The sequence below is a fragment of the Rhamphochromis sp. 'chilingali' genome (assembly GCF_963969265.1).
Source record: "Rhamphochromis sp. 'chilingali' genome assembly, chromosome: 8".
NCBI classification, from domain to species: Eukaryota; Metazoa; Chordata; class Actinopteri; order Cichliformes; family Cichlidae; genus Rhamphochromis; species Rhamphochromis sp. 'chilingali'.
The window spans coordinates 41,227,329-41,248,693 of NC_137935.1; the positions used below are offsets into that span (position 1 = coordinate 41,227,329).

Sequence of the window (21,365 nt, forward strand, 5' to 3'; positions counted from 1 at the left end):
GCTTTTCTAAAGTCTTTTAACCAGTTCATAAGCTTTATTAATCACAGCTGAGAGCGGCTCGTGACATGTAGCATAATATTTGTTTTTATTATAAAGACATACATAACCTACCTACTATGCAATGCCCCCCCCCCTCCAATTTATTTAGTTAGTTACATTGTTGCAATGTAATAAATGTCCCCAGTGAGGCTTCATGACACATTAAAAATACAAAGCAAAGAGTCAGACTCTTGGATGACAAACTCATAGCATCGACTGATCAAAGTGATAAACAATGTGAACATATGAATGAGTGTGTGTGATACACGGACACAGAAAGGAAAGAAAAGTGAGCTTACTGTACTGGAGGCTAACGATAATGAACAATCATAATGTTTGTGCAGGGAGGCGTTAAATGAGGGCTTCGCTAAATCAATATGATGATTGTACTGTAGATAAAAGAATGCTGTAAAAAGCTCGGAAAACAACATTTAAAGATGTCATTTAGCAAAGAAGTTGGATTTGAATATTAATGACAATATTCACTTCTTTCCCCTGTTTCATGCACACTGATCACAAATGAAGTATCTCCAAAGCATTTCAAGTACTCCTTTGGCCCACGTGTTTGATCACTGCAGGGTTCTCACTGAGGCTCTGTGCTGGACGATCCCACAATGCCGTGCTGTCGCAAGAGGTTCCTCAGGATCTGATTCTTGGACTTCCAGTCTTCCACCTGAGCAAGTACACAGCAGAAATGCAGCAGGCATGAATAAACGGCTTACCCTTGCATCTGGAATAAAACACCATGACTTTATGACGACTGTATTTTGATAGGGGTTACAGTGGAAACTAATAAATCATGAGAAAATGGAGCAGTAATTAGATGTATTCACGTCGTCTTAAAGCCTTTCAGAAAGTGCAGCCTGCCATTCTGTGGGACATGTGGACATTGATCAAATGAAGTATTATATACAGTTGGAATGGAAGCAGTCCTGGTTCAAACTTCAGGTGAATGTTACAAAGCAGCTACAAGTTACTGGGGCGCTGGGCAGCTTTAGTCTTGAAGCAGACACACCTCCTGTCTCAGTAGCTGGTTGTCAACTCTTAGACGATCCAGAACGCCAACGTCCTCCCCAAGCTTCAGGTTGCTCTGTCGCAGCTCCTTTATGTACTCGCAGGCTTTGGACAAGATCCCCCCTTTACTCTGAAACAGGAGTTACGATAAAGCTTCAGCTTCTACTCAAATGGGCTGGAAGCCACCGTGTACCTGAACGCTCACCTGTCCCGTCTTGGTGTAGTCGACGTTACAGTCTGGAATGGCCTTTGACAGCTGCACGATCCAGTTGTTGATCTTGTCCCGGCGCCTCCGCTCAACTGTCGGTGAAACATTTCGCTTATTTACACTGTCACAACAGCCAGATCAAGCTACCGCTGCATGTCTGCGCTCACCTTCGTTGTGCTGGGCTCGCCGTTTCTCATCTCTGGAGGCCCGTGGAGCGTCCTGCTTCCTAGAAAACACGTAACAACAAAGATACTGAGCTGCTTCAGCTAACTGGGAAGTTAAATATCAAGTGCTCTAATTCTGGAGACGTGAGATGGAATTACGCAATGTACGGCTGAGTTCGAGGTGCAATCGTCCTTTGATTGGACCCCGTCAAAACCTCCTGTGGTGACATCATCACATAAAGCTGTCCTGTAAATCAATAAAGCCAGATTCAGAGGACCGGTGTAACCAGATTCATGCTTTTCAAACAGAAAACGATGTGACTGCTGCAGACTGCTGCGTCTTGTTATCTTTGCTCCCTGGAAGTTTCACGTGTGTGCTGGATGTCAAAATGCTGATTGTTCAACTTTGGGGAAGTTAATGAAGTTATGAGTGAAGACCAGTGGACTGGTACTGCTCAGCAGGAAATGAAAGAAGTCCGCAGTGTCTCTCACTGCCTCGCTCTGCATATGCAGCACTCTGAAAAAGTTCTCGCCTCTTCATGATTTATTCTATTTTTGTATATTAGACAAAAATAACCAGAGTAAATACAAAAAGCAGTTTCTAAAGGATAATGTCATTTATGAAGAGAAAAGTCTATCCAGACCTTTTTGCTCAGCACTGTTTTTTATTGTTCAATCATGAACTTTGACCTTAACTGAGACAAGTGAGGCCTGCAGTTGTTCAGGTGGATTTCTGGGTCTTTTGTGAGCTCCTGGATGAGTCACTCTTGGGTTGATCTGAAGAGCCAGCATCTCCTGGGAAGCATAGCTTTCTCCATCCATGGATGATGGCTCTCAGTGTACACAGGAAGGAGTTATAAAGACATTTCTAAGGATTTCCCAAATCATTAGAAACGTCTTCATAACTCCTTCCTGACTGACAGACGTCAGTGACTTTGTTTCTCAGCTGTTTCTTTAGATTGTGGCACCATGTGCTGCTCTGTTCGATAGTTGGACTGAGCAGGTCTGACTGTGGTTGATTCGTGATGACAGTTACTTTTTCAGAGAGGGGGGAATGGTCTGGATATCGTTTTTTCCAATAAACAATTAAATCATCTTTAAAAAAAATTTTTTTTTAAACTTTGGTTATCTTTGCCCAATATAAAAATTAGTTTAATGATCAGAAACATTTCCGTGTGACAAAGATGCAACAACTAAAATTGGTAAGGGGCCAAATTCATGTTCCACAGCACTGTACGCAGACCAGTCGACCGCCTACCACTGGGGGTAGTACATGAATAAAATCACACTAAAACAATGATGTAATCATGAGTAAAATGAACCAGTGGTCATGATGGGACTGAGAGGTCTGAAAATCAAACGTGCTAAAAATGGTGAGAATGTGGCCAGTAGATTTAAATAAGGTGAGGATTTGGATTTTTCTACTTTGTAATTGCACATGAGAAACACTTTATAATGGATAAGACGAAGAATGTGACCTCTTCAGCCTTCTGACTAGGGATGGGTACCGGTGTCGGTAGTAACCAGACCGAAAAGCAGCGCACATTTCGGTGCTTTATTTCGGTGCTTTTTTTTTTCCTGAGCTGTGATACACTTCTAGCCAATCATTTTACGTTTCCGAGGATAGTAGGCGGGGCCAGGTACGTACGTTCTTTTAGAGCAGAGCTACAGATTAAAAATGTCCAAGGCGAAGCGGTCAAAGTCTGGCTGTACTTCACAGCAAAATATGCAAACTCAGCAGCAACAAGTGCTTTAAGCTAGGGCTGCTCGATTATGGCAAAAATGATAATCACGATTATTTTCACTGAAATTGAGATCTCGATTATTTGATGATATTTATTTAACCCTTTAAGACCTACCATAGAACCAAGTCCGCCAGAGCTTATATTATTTTTTTACATGTTGTAGTGCCATTTGTGGGAGCATTTCAAGTTGCTATACAACTGTTATAGCCCATATTTTAATAATATGTATGCATTAAGTCCATAGTAACTACATTAATTGCAAAAAAGTGCAATAAACTACAAAAAAAAATTTAAAATCGTTTTTGTTTGTTTTTTTACATATATTACTTGGAGAAATTTAAGAGGTTTATCCCTCAAAACTTTAAATACAAAAAAGTTGCAAAAAATAGTTTACAACAACAGGAAATTTATTTTGAGTGTCTTCATAGTTTTATTTTGGAGATACACCAATTTTTATATACTGCAGGAAAAACGAAAAAACAATCCTATGATGCAAATTTGCAAAGAAAACAGCAGGTGCATCAAAATAAACTATTTTCAGCAGTGCAATTCGAGTTCTAAGCATCCCAGCAACTATTCAGAAAAGTCAAACATGACCAGTATAGGCTTTTAAGGCCTACAAGTAAAAAACTACATTTCCGCGAAAATGACGTCACTTCCGGTTTCGGCAAAGGAAATGGCGGACATGCGACAGTTCGCGCTGACGTCTGTTTCACTGTGGGAAGTGTTACGAACAGCTGATTGGATCGGCAAAGCGTGTTTCTGGAATATTATGTTTTTGTTCCTGCAAGAGCTTTTTATGCAGTTTTTGCAAAGCTTTATGTGGAAGGGAACCGTGACCGAGGACAAGCTGATGGCATCAGATGTAAGTACAACTCCTCCAGTTTCATATGCAAAACAAATTATTGCGCTAGCTTACACGGTTCCGGTTCTACAGGGATTTAAAAATAGTTACACAGAACGGAGCGTGCTGCTCTGACCGGCTTTAAAGGGTTAACAATGACTTTAAAAAATAATATAAAATAGTGTGCAACACCACTGAAGTTTTTTTTTTTTTTTACCTCTCTTTTCAACCAACGGCAGTCACTCTCCTCTCCAAATAACTTCTGCTTAGCTTTCCGAGCTTCCCTCGGGTCCTCTTAATCAGCGGTCTCCAACCTTTTTTGCGCCACGGACGGTTTATGCCCGACAATATTTTCACGGACCGGCCTTTAAGGTGTCGCGGATAAACGAGGGAGGGGCTAATAATCGGCTCAGTCATTTTTAATGATCGTTGAAATTCCAGATCGTAATCGTGATTAAAATTCGATTAATTGAGCAGCCCTACTTTAAGCTGATACTGTGATACTGTCAAAGGAGGTAACACCTCAAATCCGATGAGACACCTGGCGACGCATAGCGTTTTTTTTTAAAGCCCAGAAATGCGCCGTATTTGATAGCTTGCTGCGAGACCTCACACCGAGCACATCTACTGCGGGTGGGTTGCCTGTTATGCAACATCCCCCAAAAACACGAAGAGGAGAGTCCTGGCCCCTAGCCCTGCCAGTGTAGCAGAAATGATGAGGATGATGATGCAGCAGCAGCCGTTCTTCTCTGCGTGAGTAGCTTAATGTTGTTCGTGTGTAATTTACGTTGAGTAGGCTAACCACGTTATTACATTAATGCATGTAAGGTGAACTACATGAACCTTCACCCTGGCCAAAAAGGCTAAAATGACCAAAGAAAAAGTGGAAAACAGTTAAACATGAGAGGTTTTGGACAAAGTTTGTGTTTTTTCCATTGTTTAAGCACTGCTTCCAGCCAAGAGTGATACCATATATGCCCCATAGCTGCAGAAAAGGCTAACATTGTTATCTTTTTACAGAAAAACCAGCTGAACATGAGAGGTTTTTGGACCAATTTTGTGTTCTCCATTCTTTAAGCACCGGTTTGAGCACCGTTTGAGCACCGGCACCGTTTCAAAAGTACCGATTTGGCACCGGTATCGGATAAAACCTAAACGATACCCATCCCTACTTCTGACTCATGGATGTCTTACACGAACTTACTAAGAGCAGTGACAGCGTATTTTTGAAGAGCACACAAACATCCAGGCCTGATGGATACGCAGTGATTACCTGTGGGCGTGGTCTGGCCCAGAAGCGTGTCAGATGCCTGCACGGTGGTTACCATGGTACCAGTGGTGGCATCTGCGATGGTGGCAGGGTAGTAAGTGTACTGTGTCTCAGCGCTGCAATCTCCCTCCAATGCCTCTGACTGTGAGAAGACGGCCTGAACAGTAAAGACAGTAAATATGACTGAAAAATATCCAATCCCACAGACTTCAGTGACTCACATACACAGTGGCACAGCCATAAAGGCTCCTGTGAAACTTCATCAAAGCACACATCTCTTTTGTGAGCCAGCAGTTTAGCTTTTTAGGACGCTCTAAATGATTCAGTTTTTTTACGTCACTGAGCAATGAACCCTGATACAGTTATCTCACACCCACAGCAGCAGCTCTGAGCACAGAAGCTCCGCCCACCTCCTGCTCAAACCCTCTGCATACAAAGGCCAGCCAATCAGAGAGGGAAGTAAGGGTGCTCGAGCAGCTGATCTCAGACAGAGGATGACCCTCCACAGGGCGGGTGTTATTAGTATTATTTTGAATTGAATTATGCAGAGCTACCCAGTGACACTCCAGAATAAAACTGTAGATGGAAGTGAACCAAACGGTTTCCTTTAAAGCGACGGGGCGATCGTGGTTCAAGGGGTTGGGACGCTCATAAGATAAGATAAGATAAGATAAGATAAGATAAGATAAGATAAGATAAGATAAGATAAGATAAGATAAGATAAGATAAGATAAGATAAGATAAGATAAGATAAGATAAGATAAGATAAGATAAGATAAGATAAGATAAGATAAGATAAGATAGAACCTTATTAATCCCTCGGGTGGGTTCCTCTGGGAAATTCGGTTTCCAAAAAGCACAGCACCGACAGAAGTTACAGTTACAGAACGTTATATATATACACACATATACATATACATATATATATATATACAAAAAAAAAAAAACACCCAGCACGCCCCTGCGGGCGGTTTATCCTTCAAGCTCGGGTCCTCTACCAGAGGCCTGGGAGCTTGAGGGTCCTGCGCAGTATCTTAGCTGTTCCCAGGACTGCGCTCTTCTGGACAGAGATCTCCGATGTTATTCCCGGGATCTGCTGGAGCCACTCGCCTAGCTTGGGAGTCACCGCACCTAGTGCTCCGATTACCACGGGGACCACCGTTACCTTCACCCTCCACATCCTCTCGAGCTCTTCTCTGAGCCCTTGGTATTTCTCCAGCTTCTCGTGTTCCTTCTTCCTGATATTGCTGTCATTCGGAACCGCTACATCGATCACTACGGCCGTCTTCTTCTGTTTGTCTACCACCACTATGTCCGGTTGGTTAGCCACCACCATTTTGTCCGTCTGTATCTGGAAGTCCCACAGGATCTTAGCTCGGTCATTCTCCACCACCCTTGGGGGCATCTCCCATTTTGACCTCGGGACTTCTAGGTTATACTCGGCACAGATGTTCCTGTACACTATGCCGGCCACTTGGTTATGGCGTTCCATGTATGCCTTTGCCTGCTAGCATCTTGCACCCTGCTGTTATGTGCTGGATTGTCTCTGGGGCATCTTTACACAGCCTGCACCTGGGGTCTTGCCTGGTGTGATAGACCCCAGCCTCTATGGATCTTGTACTCAGAGCTTGTTCTTGTGCTGCCATGATTAGTGCCTCTGTGCTGTCTTTCAGTCCAGCTTTGTCCAGCCACTGGTAGGATTTCTGGATATCAGCCACCTCCTCTATCTGCCGGTGGTACATACCGTGCAGGGGCCTGTCCTTCCATGATGGTTCCTCGTCTCCCTCCTCTTTCTTGGGTTTCTGCTGCCTGAGGTATTCACTGAGCACTCGGTCAGTTGGGGCCATCTTCCCAATGTATTCTTGGATGTTCCTTGTCTCATCCTGGACTGTGGTGCTGACACTCACCAGTCCCCGGCCCCCTTCCTTCCGCTTAGCGTACAGCCTCAGGGTGCTGGACTTGGGGTGAAACCCTCCATGCATGGTCAGGAGCTTTCTTGTCTTTATGTCAGTGGCTTCTATCTCCTCCTTTGGCCAGCCTATTACCCCAGCAGGGTACCTGATCACGGGCAGGGCGTATGTGTTGATGGCCCGGATCTTGTTCTTACCATTCAGCTGACTCCTCAGGACTTGCCTGACCCTCTGCAGGTACTTGGTGGTTGCAGCCTTTCTAGCGGCCTCTTCATGGTTCCCATTTGCCTGCGGGATCCCCAGGTACTTGTAACTGTCCTCTATGTCTGCAATGTTGCCTTCTGGTAGTTCAATCCCCTCAGTTCTGACTACCTTCCCTCTCTTTGTTACCATCCGACTACACTTCTCCAGTCCGAACGACATTCCAATGTCATTGCTGTATAGCCTGGTAGTGTGGATCAGTGAATCGATGTCTCGTTCACTCTTGGCATACAGCTTGATGTCATCCATGTACAGGAGGTGGCTGACAACTGCTCCGTTCCGTAGTCGGTATCCGTAGCCAGTCTTGTTAATGATCTCACTGAGGGGGTTCAGGCCTATGCAGAACAGCAGTGGGGACAGAGCATCTCCTTGGTAGATCCCGCACTTGATGGTAACTTGTGCTATGGGCTTGGAGTTGGCCTCTAGTGTTGTACGCCACATCCCCATTGAGTTCCTGATGAAGGCTCTTAGGGTCCCATTGATCTTGTACAATTCTAGGCATTCCAGTATCCAGCTGTGGGGCATTGAGTCATAGGCCTTCTTGTAATCAATCCAGGCAGTGCACAGGTTGGTCAGTCTGGTCTTGCAGTCTCGGCTGATTGTTCTGTCTACCAGTAGCTGGTGTTTTGCACCTCTGGTATTCTTGCCAATTCCTTTCTGTGTCCCGCTCATGTATTGACCCATGTGCCTGTTCATCTTAGCCGATATGATGCCTGACAGGAGCTTCCATGTAGTACTGAGGCAGGTTATTGGTCGGTAGTTGGAGGGGACCGGTCCCTTCTTGGGGTCCTTGGGGATCAGGACCGTCCGGCCTTCAGTTAGCCATTCCGGGTGTCTCTCGTTAACTAGCAGCTGGTTCATTTGTGCTGCCAGACGCTCGTGGAGTGCAGTCAGCTTCTTCAGCCAGTAGGCGTGAACCATGTCGGGCCCTGGTGCTGTCCAACTCTTCATACTGGAGACCCTTTCTTGGATATCTGCCACTGTGATGGTTACTGGACCCTGTTCAGGGAGGTCGCTGTGGTCTGCCCTCAGATCCACTAGCCACTGAGCATTGCCGTTATGGGTTGCATCCTTCTCCCATATGCTCTTCCAGTATTGCTCCGTCTCCAGCCTTGGTGGTGCTGTTCTCTTATTGTTCCCTTGCCACTGAGAGTACACCTTTGCTGGTTCTGTGGAGAACAGCTGGTTTATTCTCCTGCCTTCTATCTCTCTGGTGTACCTCCTCAAGCGGCTGGCCAAGGCTGTGAGTCTTTGCTTGGCAGTTTCCAAGGCCTCAGGTATGGACAGCTTGCTGTATTTCTTAGGCACCTTATTTGTCGCACCTTTCTGCAACTCCGTTAGTTGGCTAACCTCCCTCCGTGCTACTTTGATCTTGCCCTCTAGCCTCCTTCTCCATGGAGGGTACTGCCCCTTGTGGCTGTTCAACTTGTAACCAAGCATCTCACTGATCACTGCTGCCGTATTGTAGATCAGCTTGTTAGTGTCGGTAATTGTGGTTGTAGGTATTGCCCGTAGTGCCTGCCTCAGTACTACATGGAAGCTCCTGTCAGGCATCATATCGGCTAAGATGAACAGGCACATGGGTCAATACATGAGCGGGACACAGAAAGGAATTGGCAAGAATACCAGAGGCGCAAAACACCAGCTACTGGTAGACAGAACAATCAGCCGAGACTGCAAGACCAGACTGACCAAGCTGTGCACTGCCTGGATTGATTACAAGAGGCCTATGACTCAATGCCCCACAGCTGGATACTGGAATGCCTAGAATTGTACAAGATCAATGGGACCCTAAGAGCCTTCATCAGGAACTCAATGGGGATGTTATGTACAACACTAGAGGCCAAATCCAAGCCCATAGCACAAGTCACCATCAAGTGCGGGATCTACCAAGGAGATGCTCTGTCCCCACTGCTGTTCTGCATAGGCCTGAACCCCCTCAGTGAGATCATTAACAAGACTGGCTACGGATACCGACTACGGAACGGAGCAGTTGTCAGCCACCTCCTGTACATGGATGACATCAAGCTGTATGCCAAGAGTGAACGAGACATCGATTCACTGATCCACACTACCAGGCTATACAGCAATGACATTGGAATGTCGTTCGGACTGGAGAAGTGTAGTCGGATGGTAACAAAGAGAGGGAAGGTAGTCAGAACTGAGGGGATTGAACTACCAGAAGGCAACATTGCAGACATAGAGGACAGTTACAAGTACTTGGGGATCCCACAGGCGAATGGGAACCATGAAGAGGCCGCTAGAAAAGCTGCAACCACCAAGTACCTGCAGAGGGTCAGGCAAGTCCTGAGGAGTCAGCTGAATGGTAAGAACAAGATCCGGGCCATCAACACGTACGCCCTGCCCGTGATCAGGTACCCTGCTGGGGTAATAGGCTGGCCAAAGGAGGAGATAGAAGCCACTGACATAAAGACAAGAAAGCTCCTTACCATGCATGGAGGGTTTCACCCCAAGTCCAGCACCCTGAGGCTGTACGCTAAGCGGAAGGAAGGGGGCCGGGGACTGGTGAGTGTCAGCACCACAGTCCAGGATGAGACAACGAACATCCAAGAATACATTGGGAAGATGGCCCCAACTGACCGAGTGCTCAGTGAATACCTCAGGCAGCAGAAACCCAAGAAAGAGGAGGGAGACGAGGAACCATCATGGAAGGACAGGCCCCTGCACGGTATGTACCACCGGCAGATAGAGGAGGTGGCTGATATCCAGAAATCCTACCAGTGGCTGGACAAAGCTGGACTGAAAGACAGCACAGAGGCACTAATCATGGCAGCACAAGAACAAGCTCTGAGTACAAGATCCATAGAGGCTGGGGTCTATCACACCAGGCAAGACCCCAGGTGCAGGCTGTGTAAAGATGCCCCAGAGACAATCCAGCACATAACAGCAGGGTGCAAGATGCTAGCAGGCAAAGGCATACATGGAACGCCATAACCAAGTGGCCGGCATAGTGTACAGGAACATCTGTGCCGAGTATAACCTGGAAGTCCCGAGGTCAAAATGGGAGATGCCCCCAAGGGTGGTGGAGAATGACCGAGCTAAGATCCTGTGGGACTTCCAGATACAGACGGACAAAATGGTGGTGGCTAACCAACCGGACATAGTGGTGGTAGACAAACAGAAGAAGACGGCCGTAGTGATCGATGTAGCGGTTCCGAATGACAGCAATATCAGGAAGAAGGAACACGAGAAGCTGGAGAAATACCAAGGGCTCAGAGAAGAGCTCGAGAGGATGTGGAGGGTGAAGGTAACGGTGGTCCCCGTGGTAATCGGAGCACTAGGTGCGGTGACTCCCAAGCTAGGCGAGTGGCTCCAGCAGATCCCGGGAACAACATCGGAGATCTCTGTCCAGAAGAGCGCAGTCCTGGGAACAGCTAAGATACTGCGCAGGACCCTCAAGCTCCCAGGCCTCTGGTAGAGGACCCGAGCTTGAAGGATAAACCGCCCGCAGGGGCGTGCTGGGTGTTTTTATATATATATATATATATATATATATATATATATACATACACACACACACATACATACACACACACATACACACACCTATAAATACAGAGACAATAATAAATAAATTATATGAAGGGGATAAATAGAATAAATAGGAATAAAAATAAAAATACAAGTGAATTGCACATTTCAAGTATTGAGGTAACCAGAAAGTTGCCGGTTCGATCCCCAGCTCTGTCTGTCTTGGTTGTTGTGTCCTTGGGCAAGACACTTCACCTACTGGTGTTGGCCAGAGGGGCGGATGGCGCTGGGGATAAATGCAATCCATTATTATTATTAAAGCCTGCAGCCATAAAGTGACCGAGTGCTGCAAATGCTTCAGTTCTCCCCTGTCTGCCTCTGGAGCAGAGCAAGTTAATGTTTTCTGACTTAAGACAGGGAGATGAAAACTAAATACCTTTTTGGAAAAATGTTTAAATAAGTCAGAAATGTTCTGGGAGGCAACTTGTTTTTTTTTTTTTTTAACTAAATGTAAAAGTGTATGAAGGGAGTTTAGAGATTTATATTTTAACATGCAGAATGTGTTTGCATGTTTAACCACCTTTGGAAATACTAGAACGTAGAGCTGGGCGATAGAACGATAACAACATGTATTGCGAAATAACTTTTTCTCGATAGAAAAATTAAACTATTGCGATAGACCTCACCGCTCGTCCTCTTAAAAAGAAAAAAAAGGAAAAAAAAAAAGAACAGCCAATCCAAATTAAGTAGCGCAGAGCCTGTTCCAACTACAGGGGGATCACACTCCTCAGCCTCCCTGGGAAAGTCTATGCCAGGGTGCTGGAAAGGAGAGTTCGTCCGCTAGTCGAACCTCGGATACAGGAGGAACAATGCGGTTTTCGTCCTGGTCGCGGAACACTGGACCAGCTCTTTATCCTCTCCAGGATACTTGAGGGTGCATGGGAGTTTGCCCAACCAGTCTACATGTGTTTTGTGGACTTGGAGAAGGCATTCGACCGTGTCCCTCGAGGTGTCCTGTGGGAGGTGTTGCGGGAGTATGGGGTGTCTGGCCCATTGCTACGGGCCATTCGATCCCTATACAACCGTTGCAAGAGCTTGGTTCGCATTGCCGGCAATAAGTCGGACTCGTTCCCGGTGGGTGATGGGCTCCGCCAGGGCTGCCCTTTGTCTCCGGTTCTGTTCATAATTTTTATGGACAGGATTTCTAGGCGCAGCCAAGTGGCGGAGGGCTTTCACTTTGGTGGCCTCAGAATCTCATCTCTGATTTTTGCAGATGATGTGGTTCTGTTGGCTTCATCGGGTGAGGGCCTCCAGCTCGCACTGGAGCGGTTCGCAGCCGAGTGTGAAGCAGCGGGAATGAGGATCAGCACCTCCAAATCTGAGGCCATGGTTCTCAGCCGGAAAAGGGTGGAGTGCCCACTCCGGGTCGGGGATGAGTTCCTGCCCCAAGTGGAGGAGTTCAAGTATCTCGGGGTCTTGTTTGCGAGTGATGGGAGAAGGGAGCCGGAGATCGACAGACGGATTGGGGCTGCAGCTGCAGTAATGCGGACGCTGCACCGGTCCGTCGTGGTGAAGAGGGAGCTGAGTGTAAAAGCGAAGCTCTCAATTTACCGGTCGATCTACGTCCCTACCCTCACCTATGGCCACGAGCTGTGGGTAGTGACCGAAAGAACGAGATCGCGGATACAAGCGGCAGAAATGAGGTTCCTCCGAAGGGTGGCTGGCCTCTCCCTTAGAGATAGGGTGAGAAGTTCGGCCATCCGGGAGGGGCTCAGAGTAGAGCAGCTGCTGCTCCACATCGAAAGGAGCCAGCTGAGGTGGTTCGGGCATCTGACAAGGATGCCCCCTGGGCGCCTCCTGGGTGAGGTGTTCTGGGCATGTCCCACCGGGAGGAGGCCCCGGGGCAGACCCAGGACACGCTGGAGAGATTATATCTCTCGGCTGGCCTGGGAACGCCTTGGTATTCCCCCGGATAAGCTGGAGGAGGTGGCTGGGGAGATGGAGGTCTGGGCCTCTTTGCTTAGGCTGCTGCCCCCGCGACCCGGCCCCGGACAAAGCGGATGAAGATGGATGGATGGATGGATGGATGGATGGATGGATGAGAGCCGAACCAATCACAGCCGCAGCGGCACGTCACGTGATGTGACTTGTTACGTACAGCACACGTGCCAAGCCGCACATGTGTCTTTGTTTGGGAAGCAGCCAGCCGCCGTGCCGCCCGGGTAATGGAAGAAATGAGTGCGTCGACTAGAGAAACATCAACCGAGAGCGTGACCGAAGGTTACCAAAGAGAAAACAGATGATGGTTCCAACGCCGGAGAGATTGTCGAACGGAAGAGCCATAGAAGTTCTGTAGTGTGAAGGTATTTCTGCTATTTCAAGTCTGACAAAAAACAGAGTAGCTGCACTGTAATTGTGCCGAAAGCAAGTCTGGAAATACAATAAAGCGGTGCAGCTCAGTCTCTGACTGGAAGCGCTGATTCGTCATTCGGCTTTTGTCAGACTAAAGTAACTGTTAAAACTGTTTGAAAAGCTCAGCTATACAACAAGGAGAGATTGAGAATTTCCTTTTAGTTCTCAGTTTATTTGATATTGACAAAAGTTAGTCAGTTTTGTCTGTTCTTCTGTAAAACAAACTAAGATTTATGTTTAGAATTAATATTTTGTTTCTAAGTGGAATTGACAATTTAGTCTGTTTCGTTTGTTCTGTTTTGAAACTTAAACGCTTTAGCGGCTGCCTTTTGTGTAGTTTGCAATATTTGCCTTTATTTATCTGAAAAAGTCTCATGTTCCTTAAGTACATCTACCCTGTTGAACTTATTATGGGAAATAAATATTTAAATAAAAACAAGCTGCTGATTATTTCACATTTTACTTGTGAGCAACGGCACATTTAAATCTTACAAATATAGTTATTTGGCTTATATCGTGATAGATATCGTTATCGCCTGAAATGAAAAAAACATATCGTGACATGAAGAAATCTTATATCGCCCAGCTCTACTAGAACGGTATTCTTATTCAGTTGGCTGTCAGTGTGTTTTGTTTTGTTTTTTGCCTGTCCCGTTTGGCTCTTTTGCCATCAGAATTGTTGTCTAAAGGCAAAGAAAGATGCCCAACGGATTTACTTTACCAAATTGACCATCCCAGCCTTGCCGTAATGGTCTATTTGATTCACCTTTTATTGTTTATTTTATAAATTTTTTATTTTCACTTGCTAGATATGGGACAGACTTGAATGAGGAAAAGAAAAGGGAGAAAGGAAGAGGGAAAGAAAAACAGCGGGGAAGAGGCACAAAAAAAAATCCATCTATCAATCACCTGGATCACCTGTTAAGAAAGAAAAAAGAAAACAAGCAGAAGAAAACGAGAGCAATACAATGAACAACATCACGATGATCTATGGGAATATGACAGTAAATACTAAAAATTGAACATTATTGTGCAGCACGTAAGATCAACAGAACACAGTGTGCTTTGAGGTAGGAGCCAAAAAGGGTGTAGTTTGTGGGTGTGATCACCCGTGTGTACACCTGTGAGCATGGACGCGCTTGTTTTTAAAAGGTTCCTTCATGTAATGATCTGCTAGAGGGTGTGGGGGGGCCACAGCCCCGTCCTCCAGGGCATGAAGCAGGTATGGAGGAGATCAAAACTCCAGACATCCAGAGGCCCCCAGAACACAAGAGACCAAGGAAGACCAACAGAGGGGCAGCCGCGCCACTGTCCCAGAAAGAGCTGAGGAGAGTCCCAGATGAGGGCTCACTCAGCAGCCACGGAGCAGAAGCCAGGGGGAGTTGCAGTGACGCGCCCGTGAGCTCCGCCGGCAGCCAGCCGTGCCTGAGTGACCGAGCCCCAGGCCGAGAGGCCGGGGGCACCCCACCTCCGAAGTGGCCCGAGCGAGCCCCAGGCTCCAGGCCCCGATAAGCGGCCACCAAGGAGTGAGCCGGTGGGTACCTGGACGCCCATCCCCGGACACAAAGAACCACCAACGCACCGATGTCTGAGGGAGTCCGCCACCGGCAGGGGAAGTGGTGGTAGGGGGAGATAGGCCTCCAAACCTTGGAGGGCCTGAGATGTCCCCAGAGAGGTGACGTATGATACCCAACCTGACATATAGACACAGACATACAGGCACACACAGATACAAACATCCATCCCTCCCTCATGCTCTCATATACACTTACTCCACACTCAACCAACGTGGAGACAGACATAAAGAGACGCTGTACACACGATCACACTCCCCAAGCGTACTCTACGAACCGGGTCTAGGTACCCTTGCCCCTGGAGGGGGGAACTGCACCCAGACCCAGGTGGTGTGACCCTTTTCCCTGGGGTGGAGAGAAGCAGACCGCCCCAACTCCGCAGCAGCAGGGAGACCCCACATTCCAGACCCCAGTCGGAGGGCAAACTCCTCCTCCTGGCCCCCCCGCTCCAGCAAGTCGCAGAGAATGGGGGTGGGAGAAGACTCCAAACCTCCCTCCACCCGCTCATTGTAGTGTTGATGCATGTGTGTTCTAAGGTGCATTTAAAACCCAGGAGGGCATGGAGCTACCTGCCAGAGAGCAGCAGGTAAGCGCATAGTCCCTCCTGCTAGCCCTCAATGTCTACGTGTATTTAACCTTGAGAGGTGGGCAACGACGCCAGGGGTGAGGTGTTTAGCTTCGTCCGTCAGATACACAACAAAGCACTATTTTTGGTGGAGCATGCTAGCGGGCCGTTGTTATTACCGTGTTTTTTTTGGAAAATACGGGGCACTTAAAATCAATCCTTTGATTTCTCTGAAAGTCGACAGCGCCCCTTATAATCCCGTGTGCCTTATGTATGACCTCTGGTTGTGTTTACTGACCTCGAAACGATTTTATGTGCACGGCGCTCGAAAATCTGTCAAATGTTTCAGTACGACTTTGCTAAGCTACGAAGCCGCACCGCTTGATAGATTGTCGGAGCATTGCGGCTATCGTAGGCGGAGCCTCGCGGAGTGATACGTACTGTGCTTCAACATAATATTACCGTACTGTGTGTGTTTAACCTCTTTTTAAGTTTTGTGCATATTATATATGGTTATGCTGAGGATATGTCGGCCAGTTTACACTGAAATGCCTTTTGGTTAAACTGTCAGCGAGGAATTTGCACTGTTACATTTTTATATAACTTTAATGCACATAAAAAACAGCTGCTTGTTTAAGTGAAAATACATTGATGTTTTTTTTGCACTAATAAAGTTGAGGAGTTGTAAAGTATTTTGTCTAGTGTCAATTATATCGTTATCGCAAATTTTCAAATGTATATCGTGATAAATATTTTTGGTCATATCGCCCTGCTCTAATGCTCAGTACTCTACACTGGCTAGATATCGAGCCAGCTGGCCACATGGCTGTGTAACTCATCATAAACACCCACTCCAAAAACACATGGCACAACACAGAAGAGCCACCTCGACCGGACGAGACTCAGCTGTACATCTGCATCTAAAGGTCAAAGGTCACTCTGTTGAGGATGCCAGCGTTCACATTTTGGACAGAGAAGACAGATGGTTTGAAAGAGAACTGTAAGAAGCCATCCATGTGCAGTGTGAAGGACCATCCTTGAACAGAGGCAATGGTTTACGACACCTTTTTCTTCCAACCTCCTAAGATTACAGTTAGCTGTCAGTTATTGTTGGCACCTGTGTGACAGTCTGAGTGGTTGCGGGGAAACCGGCGACCAGGCTGACCGCTGCAGCTCCGTCTGTCTGACCCTCCAACTGGCCATCTGCCACCTGGATCACTCTGTAGGTCACCTGCAACACAACACATTACACTGAGTGCTTGATGTCTCATTACCTCTGAGATGACAGGTAAACCTCAGGAGAACACTCCAATCTACCTGAACTTCTAAGCTGGAACCTGTGCATTTGTGCTTAGGTGAACTACATTCAAATTAGAAGTGTCAGAAAACAAACAGGCAAACAGTGACAGAATGAAAGAAAGTCCTTCCTCTCAGCACTCTGTCCTACCTGTCCACCCGCTCCTTCTGTCTTGAACAGATATTTGATGGGTTGGTCAGTAAAGGTGGCAGCAGACTGAATAGTAGCAATAGCTGCTGGATCCTCAGCGGTAGCTACGGACCCTGAAGAAGCAAACGTATAAAATGTAAGACAGCCCTAGAACCATCAGAAATAAGTCTGAGGACACAGCAGCAGTTTAAAAAGACTGAAACTGTGTTACTTATGATTTGGCTGTCCCACACAACCAGATATGCTCTGGAAGATTACAAAACTGCAAAGACTTAAAGGAAATGTTATAGTAACAACACAATCATGTCGCTCCAGGTCAGCTGAAGTCACTCCTTTATTAATCCATTATTAGTGTCATCCCTCTTTGTCTTTCAGTGTATCCTGGAATCACCCTTATTTAAGATAAACTACACAGCTACAATCACATGGAATTCAGGTTAACCAGCTAGCTAAATATTAAGCTTCTCCACAAATCTGTGTGTAAAAAAGGAAACTCACTTCCTTCACCTCCTCCAACCTAAAAGCTCCTTGTATCCATAGCCATGTGCCAGCAGTGAAAATACGTGTGTGCCTGCCTGTTTGATCGGCTCTTAATGAATAATGAAGCAGTTTCACTTAATAACTGCTGGTGAGGACGAGATATCTAGCCAGCTGGCCACATAGCTGTGTAACTCATCATAACTGTCAAAATGAAAGCTCGGTCTGCTTTCAGTTGGGAGATACTGACTGTATCTTTGTCAGCAGCAGGACAAAGGAGACTCCAAGTCCCATCAACTCAACTGTACTCTCAGGCAGAACCGGCCGAGTCTGCATCGGACTGTTTAAAGTACATAGAAGTACCACGGCAGTCCGTTAGTACAGTGTTAATAGGAAACTTTAAAGGCAGTGACACACACACACACACAGCTTTTTTTCTTTACCTTCCTCGTTGACGGTAACAGTGCCGTCTTGTTCAGGGCTTTTCTGCTGACTTCGCACGTTGGAAACAGAGGATACATAAATTAGCTCATTCCCCTGTTAAATACAAGTCCTTGACTTTGTCGTAACTGCAACAATGGCGCATTTAAACGCCCCACTCACCTCTTCATTGCTCGGGAAGCTCTTGGACGAGGAGACCGCCTTCACTCGCTCCCACAGCCAGACTGAAACAAGTTCATGAGTTTGACAAAGACGTGGGACAAACTTTGCTCACGACTATAAAATATCGTGTGTCGATATGGTGTCGTTTGAGCGAACACACGCTTAAAGCGGGAGATTGCAGCTAAAACGACATTAGAAAAACGTTGGCGGTAGCTAGCAGTTAATGCCGAAGGAGCAGAAACCGTGCGAACGTCACGGTCTGTGCGCAGGAAACGAGCAGATGTCGCCTTCAAAGTTAAAGCATCAACACTGGTGGCAGCAAACAAGGCAAGTCACTGAAGTGTTCAACGTCGGTGTCTGTTGTAGTCAGTGTTACCTTTAACACTATAGCACGTTATATCTAGCTTATATTTGTATTTTACTGCTATGACTGAGAGAAGTTTCGACGTGTGCGCCAAATCAGCGCTTTTAATTTGACAGTTCTGGCGGAAATCTAATGTCTCGTTGCGACTCGACGAGGATCCTGTCTTTTCTGTTACATTACCGTACGGCCCCAGCGGTTTTTGCAGATGTTTAACAAAGCACTCCTCTTCCTGCTGCCTCGGTGAAAACAGTGTCTGCCCTCGCTAATAAAGACGACGTTTTTATAAAAAACATTCTAATGTCCAAATTATGCGCTTAGTTCTAAATGATGGCCAAGATATTCCAGACTGAACAAAGATCTACTTACACAGTGGTCCCTCCTCCGATATTTGTCAACAGAGCTGTTTCAGCTTTACGCATGCGCCACAGGAGATCAAGTCGGCTGCTTCCAGATCAGTAACAGCAACAATATACAAATAACTACACTTCCGTTAAAAATGAGTCTATGTTACACAACTTCCAAATATATACTTGCGTCACTATTCAGAGTAAATTGGTACATTTGACTGCATTCACGAAAGAGGACCTCACGGAAGCCCTAACGCGTACCAGCTTGACACAGGTAACCTGAAAGTGTGTGCTCTGCGGCCAGGAGGGTTCACTGTTCAGCTCGGATGTCCAGAGCGTGTGGAGGCGTCTGTGGGGTGTCCCTCGGTCACTTCAGTGTTGCCTTTATCTTTCAATGACTTCACTACATCCGCAGAGGGTCAACATTCAAAATAAACAATGACAGAAATCAACATGGGTCTCCAGTATTCTGGCGGAAATGCCGTTTTAGTTGCAATAAAAATGCATTATTATTATTATTATTCTTGTAGTTATTACTCGATGTAATACTAAGCGTGATGCATTATGAACGTGTTCAAACGAAAAAAAATATGAGTGCTCGGGCCAGGCGAGGTAAAAGCGCTAGACAGCGCCCGTGGTTCGAACCCTCTGACGAAGGCTGGAAGAGCTTTTGGATGCTGAGAAGTAACCACTGAGCTAAACTAACGCGGAGGTAGCAGCGGGGAAAGAGCCCTTTAAAGCCGTCTGTCCTGTCGTGTCATATCTGACCGACTTACAACTTAAAACACTCATAAATATCCGATTGCCTGAAGGCCTTATGATATCTTCCACACTATGCACTTGAAAAGGCGATGATCACCTCTTTTATTGAGTGTTTTAATCAACCTTGTGTTCAATCAATCTGTGGTGTTCCCGGTGAAAAATGTTTGTTATGCTAACTTAAGAGCTGCTAAAACAGACCGGTCAATTGTGACCGGGAACACTAGTTAAGCTTAAGGAATCACTTCCTCCTCCACTGTGAGTGGAAGAAAAATAGATGTAAAACACTGGACAGCGCCCGTGGTTCGATCCCTCTGACGAGAGTAAAGCGGTTCAAAGGTGCTGAGAAGTAACCACTGAGCTAAACCAGCGCGGGTGTGCCTGCAGGTAAAGTGCCTTCTAAAGGCTTCTGCCTCCGTGGCGAAGTCGCCAGCTTACAGCGCCACACTGCTTTCAGTGAAAGTTGTGGTGTTTAATGTCGGCGTGGAGGAACAACGAACAGAAAAGAAATCCCAACAAAACCCCAGAGATTCGAAAAAGCGCCTTTTGGAACAGAAGAAGCTGTTCTCAGCACTCCACTCCATTAAAGAAGGGATCGCCAGCTACTGCCCTGCAGCTTTCAGACGCATCCCTACTCCCACACAGCTGAATCACATCTTCAGCATGCCATCAAAGGCCTCGTAACCGGCTATTCATTTGATTCAGGTGTGTTGGAACAAGGATGCATCTAAACGCTGCAGGTCAGTAGGTCTCGAGGACTGGCGAAAGAAATAAAGAAAAGGAAAGAAGCACCGGACACGTCACTGTTACATCCCTAACCCTCCAAAAGCCTTTTTGTAGATGGAGCGGGTAGTAAACAGGATACTTGCTCTTTTGATGAAAAAAACCTACACAAATAAAAACGTTTTCTCCCGTTGGCTTCAAATAATAATAATATTAAAAAAACGTAACGTCCACGTCTCATAGACCTTGATACTTCACGTGGTTATTGTCATCACCTAGTGGTCAAATTATGATATTACAACATGACCTTTTTCTTTTTCTTTTTTTTTAAAGACATCTGATCAATTTTCCACAGATTTATTTGATATGTAATAAATCTACTCATGGCAGTCATCTTAGGTCACTGCAGATGAAACAAGGCCCTTTTTTTTGTGGTTCCTGTTTGGCTCGCGATATAAAATGTGCATTTATGCTAAAATCAAAGCACAAGCCGTGCTGCTCCTCACAGGTTTCAGATAAGTATGAGCACTGACCTTGGGTAGCGTCTTATCTCCTGCTCGAACACAGACAAACACAAGAAAGCTCACAACTCTGTTGACCACAGACATGGTAAATGGCCTGTATTTGTATAGCGCTTTACATCGCTACACTTTAGCCCTGTGAAGCTGGAGAGCAAGAGCCGGATCATTTTGACTGTGTGACAGAACCAGCAGGTCCCATCCTGCCTTCCACAGGACATACTTAAATCTACAGTCACAATCCAGTAGTTACTTATGTTTCCAGCCCCCTCCCCCCAGTGTTTTGCAGAACATGCCTTTCTTTTCTAGATTTATTTTTTAAGTCAATTCAGGGTTACACAGAGAAACACTTCTGCATGGCAGTCATGCTGTAAAGGCAAAGGCTAAGAGTAATTACCTACTAACAATCAACAATCTGGCTTAGAGGAATTTACCAAGAAAAATCAAACGTCAGTTTCTGTACTACACAAAGGTAAGAATTAGACTCAGTGCTTTCATGAAAGGTTGCAAGAAGCCCAGAGAACAGTGAATATCATGACCCACAGTGAAAGCTGGAACACTGTGTAATAAAACAGAATCCCACATAGCCATATTATATTCAGTGCAGCAATTACCCTCTCGTCTTTTAA

The 21,365-nt window shown here is 46.2% G+C and overlaps 1 protein-coding gene across 3 annotated transcripts; it reads right to left on the reverse strand.

Annotated features, from left to right (window-relative positions):
• Positions 1–12: 12 nt before the first annotated feature.
• On the reverse strand, positions 13–18,987 carry usf1 (upstream transcription factor 1). Of its 3 annotated transcripts, XM_080888687.1 has the most exons (11): positions 18,756–18,987; positions 18,026–18,087; positions 17,866–17,915; positions 16,946–17,058; positions 16,616–16,729; positions 5,288–5,441; positions 1,585–1,672; positions 1,429–1,487; positions 1,259–1,353; positions 1,055–1,183; positions 13–712 (listed from the first exon to the last, which is right to left on the reverse strand). In XM_080888687.1, the coding sequence occupies exons 2-11, from the start codon at positions 18,031–18,033 to the stop codon at positions 623–625; spliced, it is 900 nt and encodes a 299-aa protein (XP_080744813.1). In that variant the 5' UTR covers positions 18,034–18,087; positions 18,756–18,987; the 3' UTR covers positions 13–622. The 3 variants fall into 3 exon arrangements, with proteins under 3 accessions (XP_080744813.1, XP_080744814.1, XP_080744812.1); XM_080888688.1 differs by lacking the exon at positions 18,756–18,987 and having other exon boundaries at positions 1,594–1,672; positions 18,026–18,700; XM_080888686.1 differs by lacking the exon at positions 18,756–18,987 and having other exon boundaries at positions 18,026–18,690.
• Positions 18,988–21,365: the final 2,378 nt, after the last annotated feature.